Source organism: Nymphalis io, chromosome 27, assembly GCF_905147045.1.
Source record: "Nymphalis io chromosome 27, ilAglIoxx1.1, whole genome shotgun sequence".
Classification (NCBI taxonomy): domain Eukaryota; kingdom Metazoa; phylum Arthropoda; class Insecta; order Lepidoptera; family Nymphalidae; genus Nymphalis; species Nymphalis io.
The window spans coordinates 7,773,213-7,788,805 of record NC_065914.1 but is presented as its reverse complement, the minus strand read 5'-3'; the positions used below and the strand labels follow the sequence as shown (position 1 = coordinate 7,788,805).

General features: G+C 41.1%; 1 protein-coding gene across 6 annotated transcripts in view; it reads right to left on the bottom strand.

Annotated features, from left to right (window-relative positions):
* LOC126778770 (acetyl-CoA carboxylase) overlaps positions 1-15,593 on the bottom strand; it is an 86,546-nt gene that overhangs the window by 30,646 nt on the left and 40,307 nt on the right. For all 6 annotated transcript variants that reach the window (XM_050502408.1, XM_050502403.1, XM_050502404.1 and 3 more), the window contains 15 exons: positions 15,431-15,548; positions 14,837-14,944; positions 14,192-14,332; positions 13,308-13,488; positions 12,914-13,021; positions 12,350-12,444; positions 11,516-11,609; positions 10,020-10,135; positions 9,533-9,706; positions 8,601-8,763; positions 8,233-8,395; positions 7,811-7,955; positions 7,370-7,479; positions 6,884-7,050; positions 471-682 (listed from right to left, as the gene is read on the bottom strand). In XM_050502408.1, coding sequence (XP_050358365.1) covers positions 471-682; positions 6,884-7,050; positions 7,370-7,479; positions 7,811-7,955; positions 8,233-8,395; positions 8,601-8,763; positions 9,533-9,706; positions 10,020-10,135; positions 11,516-11,609; positions 12,350-12,444; positions 12,914-13,021; positions 13,308-13,488; positions 14,192-14,332; positions 14,837-14,944; positions 15,431-15,548 — 2,095 coding nt within the window. The remainder of the gene's footprint in view (positions 1-470; positions 683-6,883; positions 7,051-7,369; positions 7,480-7,810; positions 7,956-8,232; positions 8,396-8,600; positions 8,764-9,532; positions 9,707-10,019; positions 10,136-11,515; positions 11,610-12,349; positions 12,445-12,913; positions 13,022-13,307; positions 13,489-14,191; positions 14,333-14,836; positions 14,945-15,430; positions 15,549-15,593) is intronic.

Below are 15,593 nucleotides of genomic sequence, written 5' to 3'. Positions count from 1 at the left end.
CGACACTTGATACGTTTAACAAATATACATAGAATAGCCTCGCAACTAGTTATATGTAGACGCCGCTTGTAATTAAACACAAAATAGAAAAAGGTAGCGACAGCAAATTCATGTAACAGACGATACAGATAGACAAAAACTCATTTACAACAAAAGAAGGATATAACGAAAATATGTACATCTGAAAATTTTATTAACTCGCGAATTATAGGCACATCGATAGGCAAGTACGCCGCATGATCTCAATAGTCCCCCTAATAGTAGCCTACACATTGACGCTGTAAAAAATACCAACCACGTCTTATATCGCCAATGCACCACTAAGCTTGGGAGCTGAGATGTCCCGTATGTCAGTAGTTCCACTGGCTCACTCCCCCTTCTAACCGAAACACGACACAACAAGGTAGTGGCGTTTAGCAGTATAATAAACGAGATACCGAATCCAAAATTTGTACATCTCTTTCTCTCACCTCAATCTCAGCATAGGGCTGTCCCTTATCGACGTGGCCGCCGTCTTCCACCAGCGTGTTGATCAGCTTGCCGGCAGACGGCGCTCGCAACTTGGACGGATCCTTTTCCTTCTCGAAGACCACCGTTTGATTACCGATCACGATACGGTATTTGTCCACCTCGTCCCTTAAATACGTCGTGAATGAAGCTCCGTCGATAGACAGTAGGGTACCTGCAATTAAATACCAATTTTATTTATTCTAATCGTTATAAGAAGCCGAGATGGCCCAGTGGTAAGAACATGTGAATCTTAACCGATGATCGTGGGTTCAAACCCGGGCAAGCACCACTGAATTTTCATGTGCTTAATTTGTGATTATAATTCATCTCGTGCTTTACGGTGAAGGAAAACATCGTGAGGAAACCTGCATGTGTCTAATTTCACTGAAATTCTGCCACATGTGTATTCCACCAACCCGCATTGGAGCAGCGTGGTGGAATAAGCTCCAAACCTTCTCCTCAAAAAGAGGAGAGGAGGCCTTTAGCCCAGCAGTGGGACATTCACAGGCTGTTACGGTTACGGTTACGGTAATCGTTATATATATATAGGCCTCTGCATCTTTGACAGATGATTTAAGCGGCATCGCGAAGGCACTTGCGTTCATGACTGAATAGACCAATGCGAGAGAGGATCCTCCGGCCGCACTTCCGACAAGTGTATGCGCCCCCAGATGGGCGGGGGTTTGAAGCCCGCTCATGACGCCTAGTGCGTTTTTCTTTTAGTAGCTTAAACCAGTCATTGTCATGCTTTGATTGACCTTCGTGAATAAGGCGTCGCCACTTGGCACGGTCCTCTGCCAGTTCCTCCCATCGATTGCTAGGGATGTTAAACGCAACCATATCACGCTTAGCGCAATCTTTGTAACGGAGCATAGGCCGCCCAACAGACCTCTTTGCATCCACAACCTCTCCCAGTAGTATTTGCCTTGGAAGACGGGTCTGCTCCATTCGATGCACGTGTCCCAGCCACCGTAACCGTTTTTTTTTTAGAATGGCCATGATGCTAGGCAGCTGTGCCTCGCCTAGAACAGACTCGTTTGTCACGCGATCCTGCCATGTGATGCCCAGAATGCTCCGAAGACAGCGCAAGTGAAATGTGTTTAGTCGGCGTTCTTGTTTTGCGTACGTTGTCCACGTTTCTGCTCCATACAAGAGTGTGCTTAGGACACATGATTGGTAAACAAGCATTTTCGTTTTTACCGTAAGGTGTCTGTTATCCCAAGCCCTTGAACAGAGCCTCCCGAACGTAGAGGCTGCTTTGCCGATGCGGAAGTCGATCTCTGCATCAAGCGAGAGATTGCTCGACAAATGCGACCCAAGGTAGCAGAATTTGTTAACCACCTGTAAAGGTGCGCCGTTAAGCAAGATGACTGGTTGCTCTAAACATCCTTGCGCTAAAATAACGGTCTTCTTGCAGTTTATGGACATTGAAAAGAGGTCGCACGCTCTGGCAAATTTGTCCATTAGACTCTGGAGTTGAGCTTGGTCATGAGCAACGAAGGCAGCGTCGTCAGCGAAGAGGAGACTATCTACAAATAGGTCCTCCCTGTAGCGTTTGGACTTGAGCATTGAGATGTTGTACAGCCTACCATCGGTTCGCGTGTGTAAGTGGACGCCTTGCTGTTCATCTCCAAAAGCAACCTTCAGAAGCACTGAGAAGAATATTCCGAACAAGGTGGGGGCCAGTGCACAACCTTGACGAACACCACGGCGTACGTCGAATGGCGTGGATGCGTTGCCATTGTGCAGGACGGTAACTTCGATTGTGATTCTGGACTCATAATAGTGATAGTCACATCATGGAAAGACAAGTCCAAAAATAGACCAGCTTAATAATCATAATATCATTAATATCATTTATATAAGTGAAACTAACACAAAACATGAATGAAAAAAAAAAACTAAGAATTGTAATCCTAAAATCACACAAGCACATCGTACTACCAAACTCGATGGAATTATATAAAAATAAACCAAAGGAACGGACAAGTTTGATGAGATTAAAAGGACAAAATGAAAAGTAAATAAGGCAAGACATAAATACAAAAGTGTTAATGTTATGTGTAGTTTATTCAAATTTTGATTTCCAATTATATTTAATTCGCAGTGTAGATTCTACTAGATGAACGGGGTAGAAATTTTATTTTATTAGTGGTTATGGTTTTTTAATGTCATTTACATCCGATTCTAAAAGAAATAATGCTCAAGAGGTACCCCTCATCACCATTCCTTAATCCGTATATGTTATGTAATTTTTTAGCATGGGTTAGTTTTTTTATTTCTGAATGACGAAAAGTGAAAAGTGTCATTGACTCCAATTTGTAGTGTGTTATTGGATGTATGCATCAAAATAAATAAAAAACTTTGGTTGGTTTCCAGCATTTTACTGTTGAAATATGAAGTAAATTCTTACAGAATAGCACTAATAGAAAACTTCATTATCTGCCTTATATACATTAGAGCATATTGTTCTCATGTATATAACTTATAAGGTCTAATGCATAAGCTTCTGAAGAGAATGTCATTTGTACGAGTTATATATAAGACTTCACCCTTCATCACATCAACAAATGCGTGAACATCTAAAAATAAACGACATTCGTGCAACACGCACCGCCAAACACACTGAGAAACTTATATTATCCGAACAATTTATATAATACTCCTTAACCAGCAAACCACGACGTGGTTTCTTAGCTGAAGATCAGTGCAAATGGAGAACTACAAAGTTAACTGTGCTATGTTTGTATTTATAATTACTTACGTGATCTGTAAACAAAATAATGCGGAAACCTGTGTCTGTCGTACGTCTACTACATTCCGCTATAAACTTACAACTATATTTAAAAAAAAACTATATTTAAAAAAACTGTCCAGAGGGTGGATCTACCAGTTATCTGTCCGATAGCTGGTTGGAATCACTACGGGTACGCGACCCCGGACTGCTCTAGCTACTAGTGTCACATTCCTGTATCTTCCGTGACCACAGTATCCTCACCCCTCTCCTTGATACGTTGTTTCCCAAAATTATCCTAGCGTCACGCCAAAGAAGAAGGAAAACTAATATTAAACCCGGAGCGGTGCCTCCGTTTAGGCGTAAGCCAGTCACCTGCGGCCAAACCAGCACCACACGTATTGACTCGTCATTCCTGCGGATCCTGCTGGGGAGGAGGAGAGGGTGGCATGGGTACTGGGCAAGCCCGTGTTGCCATAAAGTCGCCTGGCCCAGGCGTAGCAGCATCCACGGAGAGGACACTTCGCTCACCTGTCTTGCAGGTGGAAAACAACACGGAGAGTGGCAGTCACCGGTTATAAGTCAGCACGAATAGGCGTAAGTGCGGACGCCAGGGGCCACTCTTGACAGTAGGAGGATCCATTGTAGATCCATTGATCAGTTACCGCCTGCTTTAAGTCGGGCAGCCCCCGATCAATAAGGTACTGATCCGCCTCAGCGTTAACTTGTTCCGCCTGGGTGAACGGAACACAAGCCTTACAGCTAGACGTTGACGCTGTGACATTAACCACCTGCTCAAAGAAACAAAAATCTCAAAACCCACAACAACGCTGCTTACATGCGCTTTGCGACATGGAATGTCCGAACGATGAGGACAGGCTTCCCGAACACCTACGGAAGCTCCGATTGCGCCCAAAAACTGCGCAAAACTTACAGTATCGACGTGGAGCTTAAAAGGCTCAATATCGATATCGTAGCCTTACAAGAGACCAGAACTGAAGACGAAGGGTCTTTGCGTGAAGCTAACTACACTTTTTACTGGAAGGGCAAGAGTTCCTTGGAAGCACGAGAGCATGGTGTAGGTTTCGCGGTTCGAAACCATCTCATCAACGCCATAGAGACACCTGTAGGCGTTTCCGAGCGGATTATGGTCTTGCGTCTAAACACAAAAAGCGGCTTTGTCACGTTAATTTCCGCTTACGCACCGACGCTTAGTTCAAAACCTGAGACCAAGGATCAATTCTACGGCCAGCTCGATGAGACAGTGCGCAGGGTGAATCCAACTGACAGACTGCATATTTTGGGTGACTTTAATGCCCGCGTCGGTCAGGGTACATCAGCCTGGCCTGAATGCCTCGGTGCACACGGCATAGGCAAGCTTAACGACAACGGACAACGATTGTTGGAGTTTTGCTCAAGGCACCAGCTGTGTGTTACCAACACCTTTTTTAAAGGCAAAATGATGCGGAAAGTCTCGTGGATGCACCCTCGATCTAAACACTGGCACCAATTAGACCTTGCTCTTACAAGAAGGAGGGATCTACGGGAAACGCTCCACACGCGGGCGTTTCACAGTGCCGATTGCGACACCGATCACAGCCTCGTCGCTACTAAAGTCCGACTTGTCCCTAGAAGAGTCCATTCTTCCAAGCCACTCGGTCGAAAAAAGATAAATCTTTTCAAGACTCGTGACATGGAAGTAGTGGAGTCATTTGGGGAACTCGTCCGCGAAGAAGTTGCAACTTGGGATAGTACGGCATCAGCGCGAGTCGAATGGGAAAAAGTCAAGTCTCTTCTCACTGACACTGCAGGCAAGATTTTTGGCTATCAAAAGGCAAAATCTTACGACTGGTTTCAAGAAAACGAGAAGCACTTACTTCCCTTGATTGACTCGAAACGCCAAGCCGCTTTAAATTTTCGCCTTAACCCTTGCGATGCGACGCGTAAAGATCTCACGAAGGCAAAAGCCTCACTCCAGCGTAGCACGCGCTTCTTTGTAAATGCGTATTGGACAGAGCTTTGCCAAAGCATCCAAGCGTGCGCAAACGCGGGGGATATTGGCGGGGTGTACGCGGGCATCAAAAGAGCTCTTGGACCTACTCCAAAAAAGACGGCACCTCTCAAGGAAACCGACGGTTCTGTTATAACAGACAGCACCCGTCAGATGGCAAGATGGGTAGAATACTACAAGGGGCTCTACTCGTGCCCAGTGGATATTCAGCCAGAAGCAATGGAGCTTGTCCCGAATCTGGCAACTTGGCACGAGCTAGACGTTGCACCCACAGTAGAGGAACTTTATTTGGCCGTCAAGAAGCTCAAATGCGGAAAGAGCCCCGGAAAAGACGATGTTGTCACCGAAGTCGTCAAGCTTGAGTGCCTCTTGCCCATCCTTCATAACCACCTGGCTAAGTGCTGGGAAGAAAACTACGTCCCTCAGGATATGCGAGATGCTAACATCGTCACTCTTTATAAAGGCAAAGGCGATCGTGGCGACTGCAACTGTTACCGCGGAATATCTCTTCTTAGCATCGTCGGTAAAGCCTTTGCCAGGGCCATTTTAGGCAAACTACAAAGGCTCGCCGACCGCGTATACCCTGAGGCACAATGTGGTTTTAGATCCCAACGGTCAACTGTCGACATGATATTTTCACTCAGACAGCTACAAGAAAAGTGTAGGGAGCAACATACCCCCCTAGTCATTGCATTTGTAGACCTAAATAAGGCTTTTGACTCCGTGAGCAGAGAGGGGTTGTACTCGGTTCTTGTCAGAATTGGATGCCCCCCAAAACTCCTAAGGATAGTGCAATCGTTCCACGAAGGTATGGAAGTTACCGTCCTGCACAATGGTAATCGTTATATATATTGCAATCAAAACTCTTAACCAGTCAAAAGTACTTATTAACTATCAAAATCAATCAAAAGTACTACCAAACCATTGATTTTCATATTCATGATTAATATATAGTTATTTTTAATACAACACTATTCCACTTAACAACTCATATCCACTTAAATTTTGCTCCAAAAGTAAAATACCAAATGGTATCTTTCACGAATCCGCAATGTATACCACAGACTGTTTAGTTCTCGACCAATGATGTCATGACAAATCAAGTTGATTATTATATCTTAACTCCATCTGCCATTGGAATAGACCATACAAATAATTAAATCCAGCTACACTTTTTCTTTAAATAATATTCATTCGAATGATTAATATATATTAAATACCCAAGGTAACTAATATATTTATTTGATTAAGGGAATAATGAATTGTAATAATAATAATATCCTGGGACATTTTTCATACACGGCCATCTGATCCCAAATTAAGCTTGTACAGAGGTTGTACTATGGAAACCAGACAAATGATATACATATACTACTTTTCTTTTGTAAATACATACTTATATAGATAATTACACCCAGACTCAGGAAAAACAGACATGTTCATGCACAGAAATGTCTGTCCTGGGTGGAAATCGAACCCACAGAGCATTGATTCGAGTACAGACAGTATATACTAGATGCAATCACAACAAGGATGCTGAGCACTATATAAGAACAAACCTCTATACTAATTAGTGTCCAATAAATTTTTAGAAACCTAATCTTTTATATATACATATATTTACTAACCGCCATCCGTAAGTTTGTGTACTTCCAACTCCTTGAAGCTTCCGTTCATTGACAGGAAGTAGGAAGTTGGGCCGGATTTTGTAGCTTGGACTTTATACTTGTGTCCGCTGTGGATCAATTCCACATCAACACAGTTGGACAACTGGCTGGACCCTTGAATTTGACCTCTGTGAACAAAAATATTATTTATATATATTTTTTTAATTCATAACAAGGAAGGTGGACTGGCAAATGGTACAACCTGATGATAAGTGGTCAGCAAAGCCCACAGACGCCTATTAAAAATCCTTTACATAAGTTATAGGTACTATGTTATGTCCCTTGTGCCTGTAGTTACACTGGCTCACACACTTCCAACCGGAACACAACACTACAAATATTGCTGCTTGGCGATGGAATATTTGAAGAGTTGGTGGAACCTCGTCAGACTGGCTTGCGCAAAGAACATCACTACTAAGTATGGTGTGCAAGATCAATTCAATTTACTTTTCCAAGGCACTCTTGAACTCCTGGAAGTGCGCCGTTATGAAGCTGTCCGCTATGAGTATGGAGCCGCAGATGACACCCAACATTACATCTGGTTTCTCGCCTTGAACCTGCAAAAGGTTTAGATCTTTAGAAGATGATTATTTGAAGAGTAAATGGTAACCTGCCTAGACAGGTTTACATTAAGTCCACCACCAAGGAAACAGTTAATGAGACCTTCTAACAGCTAACGTATGAATATGAAAAAATATTGTTTTCGCTAAATTATTAATTATTCGATATAGTCATTACTAAATTAGAATAATTTATTTATATGATAAATGTTTGATTTTCGACGCCATATATAATTATTATTATTCATCACCGCTTTAAAGACGATATATAATAGATATTCTAAATAAATGCCTACCATATTATGTACCACAGCTCATTAGCACTCACCCTTTCCGCGATGAGTGCGTCCAGCCAGCTCGTGTCAATATTATTGTCTTGGAAGGACGGAGTCTCCAGTAATGTAATAAGATATTCCACGGTCGTCCGGAAGTCACCACGGATGCTCAATTCCTTTAGAGCGATTACCAAATTTCTATAAAAAAAAAACATTTAATAGAATCGTAATAAAACGTCACAATCCTTCTAAAACGTCATTAATCGCCCTGGGTTTGAGGCCAGGAGTTCGGGATCTGTTGTTTTATGAGCTAACTAGTAGACCAAAGACGCAATCTTGTAATATGACATTCATACTTCCGCATTATTGCACCACCCCGTGATAATCAATTTCCTTTCCCCCTAATGTGAGATCCTCAGGTTATATCTAGTTCACTCCAGACCATACACTCTACTCTGTTTAATAGTGTACTCACTCTCGCGCCTGCTCCCTCGTCTCGCCCCACGAAAAGCAATGCCCGAACTGAGAATCAGCGAACTCGTGAAGACCACCCGAAGCCGCCACACTGAAGTATCCCCACACGTTCTTTGAGGACCGGAAGTTCAACTCTTGGACCGTACCAGAGGACGGTTTGAAACCTATAAACATAATAATTTTACTGTTTTAGTGCATTCTATTTTCAAAATTGGATCAATTGGCATTCTTGAGGATATCTTCGAGGATTTACACTGAATTTCATCAAAATCGGTTCACTCGGTTTAGCCTTGAAAGTGTAACAGACACACACGAGTTACTTTTGCATTTATAATATCAGTGTAAATCTATGCCTTTTGTTCTACTGACCTTCGTCAGGGTTCTCGGACGTGATCCTAGCTGCGATTACGTGACCCCACGGCGACGGTCTCTGCTTCGGTTCGTCAAAGTCTATCTGCGTCATTCCCCACGGGGACTCCCCGTATAACAGCCTGATATCTTTGATGTGGTAGAGTGGAAGTCCCATGGCGATCTGGAACACAAAAAATAAGTCGTTAATATAAACTGATTGGCACAAAACATTCAAGTAGACTCTATATACATTTAATTCTTTATTACAGAATTAAATTAAATTTAAAGATACCATTCGATTCAAAAAATATTAATTCCACCGAGAAGAACCGGCAAAAAACTCAGTAGATACTCTTTTCCACCATCAAAAGACATTTAATTAAAGAAAAAAAAGAGTGGCTTTAAAATTATATTATATTAGTAAATCGTACTTGAATAAATTACTATTTACTGTAATTCAAATTATCAAGAGTTTTTGAAGCAAAACAATGTTACACTTTCATGACACATGTACTGACTTGTATTATTTTTTTTACTACATTTTGATTATTTTACTTTGAATAAATATTTAAGCCGAGATGGCCCAGTGCTAAGAGCGCGTGAATCTTAACCGATGATCGTGGGTTCAAACCCGGGCAAGCACCACTGAATTTTCATGTGCTTAATTTGTTTATAATTTGATTATAATTCATCTCGTGCTTTACGGTGAAGGAAAACATCGTGAGGAAACCTGCATATGCCTATTTTCACTGAAATTCCGCCACATGTGCATTCCACCAACCCGCATTGGAGCAGCGTGGTGGAATAAGCTCCAAGAACCTTCTCCTCAAAAAAGGGAGAGGAGGCCTTAGCCCAGCAGTGGGACATTCACAGGCTGTTACTGAAATATTTATTTGTATATTTGTATTTATATGTATGTAGCTTATATGTGTTTGTAAAGTGAAAGTTACCTGCAGCTGTGCGGCAGGCAGGTTGACGTCGGCCACCATCTCCGTGCAAGGATGCTCCACCTGCAGCCTCGGGTTGAGCTCCAGGAAGAAGTAGCTGCCGGTGAGCGGCTCGTACAGGTACTCCACCGTGCCCGCGCTCACGTAGCCCACCATCTTAGCCAGGCGGACCGCCGCCTACGGGAGACCAGATAGACCACTTCATGTAGCAATTACTTTTCAAGCACCAATTTAGTTCCCTTTTCAGAAATAAGAACTTGACATGATCAATATCACTTAACACTTTTTAAGTGGTAATTATGATATGACACTTGAAGAGTTATGACCACTAGAATCCTCGTCGATGGAAAGTATTCAAATTAGATACTTTTATTTTAAATTTTCAAATGCCATGTACGAATTACGAACGAGCAGATGTGAAAAAAAATCTTGTTAGCAATAAGAAGAGATAATCTCACGATAAATGACGCAACATAAGATGCATTCCCACCTTCTCCATCTCAATGAAGACGTCGGGCTTCGCGATAGCGGCCGGAGCCTCCTCTATGATCTTCTGGTGACGACGCTGGATGGAACAGTCGCGGCCAAACAGGGATATCGCATTACCTGTAAATAAATATTTAATATATAATAATACTAGTAATAATAATAATAAAAATAATAATAATAAGAGGCCTAAAGTGGAGACCACGGATCGCAAACGCAGCGTAGGGATCCAGCCAGGTGGACCGATGACCTTAAGAAAGTGGCGGGGACCGACTGGATGCGGAAGGCGGAGGACAGGGAGCTTTGGCGCACCTTAGGAGAGGCCTATGTTCAGCAGTGGACAATGATTGGCTGTTGATTGATTGATTTTGATTGATACAATAATACCATTCTAATCTATTGGTATGCTACCTGTGTCAATACCTTCGTGGTCTCTCACCTGGCTCACACAATACGGACGGATGGGCCGGCTGCTGAGAGTGCAGCAGCGAGAAAGCGGGAGAAATATGCCTTGTGTAAAATAATTTTATTTGTGCCACTAGCGTTCGAGACGTTGGGATGTTGGAGGTCGGATGCCCTTACTTTAATAAGGGAGATTGGCTGTCGCCTTAGAGAGGGGAAATGCGCGAAAAAATTGACAGTTATATTTATAATATTACTTATAAACATATATTGTTTTGGCCTTATTCATAATTTTATAAATAAATTATATATAATTATATAACATTAACATATTTATTTTATATTCAAATATAATAACAGACGAATAAACGGGAACAGACAGAGACAAGGTTTTTAAGAGTAAATGGTTAACTTTACCATAGACAACGGTACTACTGCAAGACTTAACTGGTTTTTTTTTAAATTTATAATGCATATACATGTCATGTCAGTATATAAGTAACTTAGTAACTTCTAAGAATCACTTATAATAATTCCACTAATAAATAACATACATTTAGAAAGTTACTCAAACGAAACTATCATAGTCTATAAACGGTTGGAGCTGTCATAAAAATCTTGCTATTTATATAAATGTGAAAGTATGTTTGTTTTTTTCGCTTTCACGTCTAACTACATAACCGATCATCATGAAATTTTCAATACATTTTATTAGAGGTACAGAATAGGACAGCTTAACAACATCTCCCCTCTGGTAGTAGTAACAGCCTGTTAATATCCCACTGCTGGGCTAAGGCCTCTTCTCCCGTTTGAGGAGAAGGTTTTGAACTTATCGCTGCTCCAATGCAGATGTGACATAATTTCAATGAAATAAAACACATGCAGGTTTCCTCACGATGTTTTCCTTCACCGTCAAGCACGAGATGAATTTTAAACACAAATTAAGCACATGAAAATTCAGTGATGCTTGCCCGGGCTTGAACCCACGATCATCGGTTAAGATTCACGCGTTCTAACCACTAGGCCATCTCGGCTACCAGGCCATCTCGGCTCCGGTAACTAGTTATGTATATCTTAAATTTTGTTTGTTTGACTCACCATACTGGTCAGCTAGGAGCTGTACTTCCAAGTGCCGAGCTGATCTCGCAAGTCGCATCACGAATATCGGCGACCCGGGGACTTCAGCTTGAACCTGTCGAAATTAAATTATCAATTGCCATACACACATTCGAATGTCAATGAAATAGAATCGGAGAGACATTTAAAATAATAAACGATAAGAATTTGTTTATGAAAATGAACACGGGTATGCGAATGAGATTGTGTCTTGTGTAATCGTTATGACAATTTTTTCTATAATTAATTCCAATGACAACTCTGACCTTGAATTGACTTCTTATTAATAATCTGTGGTATACGGGGAAAATTATTTTCTGAACAAGTTCTAGAGTATATATTAAGATTATTTGTTATTATCTAAAATTAAACAAAACGATAAAAATTAAACGATTTTAATACAATACTAAATAAGCAATCAAATAAAAACGCTTCAGCCTGCAACGTGTACAATTGTAACATACATGGTGCGCGTAACTTCGTTCTCTTTCGTCGTAACGTAATGTCGTAATTCCAGGATATATTAATCATGAATTGTCTGTAGTGCGTAATATAGCAGAGCTATTAGCAAGTCACATAGATTATATAAATATATTACTATTACAAATATTATTAATGCAAAAGTGAGTATGTTTGTTGCTTTCACGCCTTAAATACTCAACGAATCGTCAGGAATATTGCATACACGTTATCAGGGGTACAGAAAAGGACAGAGTGTACCTAACACTTCTCTCCCTCGCACGCGGGCTAAGCGGCGTGCGGGAACTAGCATACTATAGATTATATAGAATTACTGTTACAAATAAATAAACAAACCTGTCGGAACATGTTATTGAAGTCATCCGGATTCTCGACTTTTCTAATACCTTTACCCCCACCACCTTCGGACGCTTTTATCATGACCGGAAAACCTGGAATCGGATAACAAAAATCTTTAATACATGGCCTTTGGATATATACCCTCTAAGATTGAAGATATTAAATATTGACTAGTAACTTTTGAAAGAAAGAAAAACTATGCGAGCACATAAGAGTAACTTAGATGTTATGTGGTCATCTTCACCCACAAACACTGATACTCCAACAAGTAAAAACTTCATAAAATGTCAATACACCAACCATAAATATATAAGGATTTTTTCTTTGCTAGAAACTCTACTATGAGAACTTTCACCGCTTTTGCATGTAATGTTGCCATTTAAAAAAATATTATAGTTATATTAAAATATTATTTATGCGCTCAATACTCGATATAAGATTAGAAGTTACCTTATTTCTGAAAATACGTTGGCAACAACGAGATACAAAATATCGCTATAACGCAGTTAAAAAGACTTGCTCAAAGCCCCAACACAAGTAGTCAGCTCAGCGGAGACTCACCGATCTTGTGGGCGGCCTGCAGCCCCTGCTCTGGCGTCGTGACGCAGCCACGCGCGAACAGCTCCGACGATATTTTGATCTTTTTACTGTTGTATTCCGCCTTCAATTCTGAAATTCACAATTATATTCATAAATAACTTACGAATGAAGAGCGAATTGACCCCGTAAAAGGGGGTGGGGGCCTTCATTACGGGGTAAAAAGTATGCCATTGATTGTAACAAAGAGTTCTGCTACTGCTGCTATTGAAAAATTCTTCACAAAAAACCGAACAATGACTTTCACTGGCCGATCCGGATTCGGAGCCGGGATCTCGGTGGATAGTGTTGTGACTAAACCAAAACGGTGGTGTGTGGTAGCGGTTATCAGGCGAATATTAATTTTATTGCAACTCACCGCTGCCGCTCCAGGGTAGCGTCGGTATATCAGCGGTCTGAGCCACGATTGACGATGCGATCTTGTCACCCAAAGCCCACATAGCCTTCTCTGGTGGACCGATAAAGACAACGCCAGCTCGATGGAGCATCTCCGGCAGTTTAGGGTTCTCGGAAGCGTGACCCCAACCGGCCCAGACAGCCTGTGAAAATAATATTAGTACACATTTATTTATTTATTTAATAGGAACGATAAACGACAACGTGATACACAAAACAATTAAAATCACATAACAAACTCGAAACTGATTGTTTACAGTTGCGTACCATCACTTACGGGATAACTCAGCACGTGTATCATTATGTTTCAATAATACATAGTAATGTCCTCCAGACCGATTTCGGACACGGCGACATTATACTGCACAAGTGTGTGCGCAAACACAGGTGCCCTGTTCCCTAACGCTAATAATCCGATGGGACAGCACTCCGACACGACCGGAATGAGTTCAGTAGTCCAATATATAAAGTAATGAAGTTAAAACGATATTAATTATCAAGTCTATAACCGTAACAGCCTGTAAATGTCCCACTGCTGGGCTGAAGGCCTCCTCTCCCTTTTTTGAGGAGAAGGTTTTAAGCTTATTCCACCACGCTGCTCCAATGCGGGTTGGTGGAATACACATGTGTAGTACACAGAATTTCAGTGAAATTAGACACATGCAGGTTTCATAACGATGTTTTCCTTTACCGTTATGCACGAGATGAGTTTGAGTGAGAGGTGCTTGCCCGGGTTTGAACCCACGATCATCGGTTAAGATTCAGGCATTCTTACCACTGGGCCATCACGGCTTCTTAAGTATATATTATATCGGAATAATCGGAAGACTTGTATATAACACTAACCTGAACTTGAGTTCTCACAGCTATGTCCACGATCAACTCAACGTTCGCGTAATTGTTGTTATTCGACCCCCCGGGCACGGGGACGTAGTGGTCAGCCATTTTGATGTACTCCGCGTTCGCTTTTAAGTCTTCCGGCGTCACCTGTGAAGTATATTCATATTCAAGTAAAGTATTATAAAAGCCTGTGAATGTAACTGCTGGGCTAAGAATTCCTCATTCTTCGAGGAGAAAGTATGAAGTATATCCAGCACGTTACTCCATTGCGGATTGGTGGATATACATGTGGCAGATATTCAGTAAAATTAGACAAATGCAGGATTCCTCACGATATTTTCCTTCACCGCAGAGCGTGAGTTGAATTAAGCATATGAAAAGAAACTTCGTTGTTATCTGTATAAGACGTAAAAAAACATAGCTTACAGATATATTTTACTGTCTTTTGATGGAGGCGACAAATTACAAGCAGTGTAACTACAGGCACGAGAGACATAAAATCTTAGTTCCTAAGGTCCAGGTACCCAACATTGTAACGATGTAAGGGATGGTTAATATTTCTTAAAGCGACAATATATGGACCGTGGTGACCACTTACAGGTTAGCAAATAAGTAATTAAAACCATATAAAAAAAAGTGGTAACAGCTCACCATAACGACAAACCGTATCGCCCTCTCGTTCTTGAACATCTCGTACGACCATCTTCGTATTGAACGCATACATTTCACAGCGCCAATACCGTTGTTTGCTATCAATACCTGTTCGAAGTTAATTTGTTCATTATATATAAACAGAGAAATTATAAATGCGAAAGTCAAATGTTGTTGTCAAATTAACATGAAACGAGGAATTATTGATAAGCTAAAACCTGCACGGTTAAAATTACAATAAAAAGATAAAACTAATTACATAATACTAATTATAAAATAATAATAATAATAATAATATCCTGGGACATTTTTTTTCACACTCGGCCATCTGATCCCAAATTAAGCTTGTACAGAGCTCGTACTATGGAAACCAGACAACTGATATACTACATATACTATTTTTCTTTTGTAAATACATACTTATATAGATAATTACACCCAGACTCAGGACAAACAGACATGTTCATGCACACAAATGTCTGTCCTGGGTGGGAATCGAACCCACAACCTTCGGCGTGAAAGGCAAGCATCCACCAACCACGCCAACCGGCTCGTCAATATATGAGAACAATTGATCAAAGAGAATATATCTACCTTATTAATAGGTTTTGTCCCTTGGAAACGACGAACAAATTCTTCTGGTGTTGCAACGGTAAAATCTTTCTCTTGGAAGCGCTGGCTGTGTATAACTGTGCCTTGGGACATAGACGGTCTGTTGATTAGAAAATATGATATTATAATAGCTTATAGTAAAAAA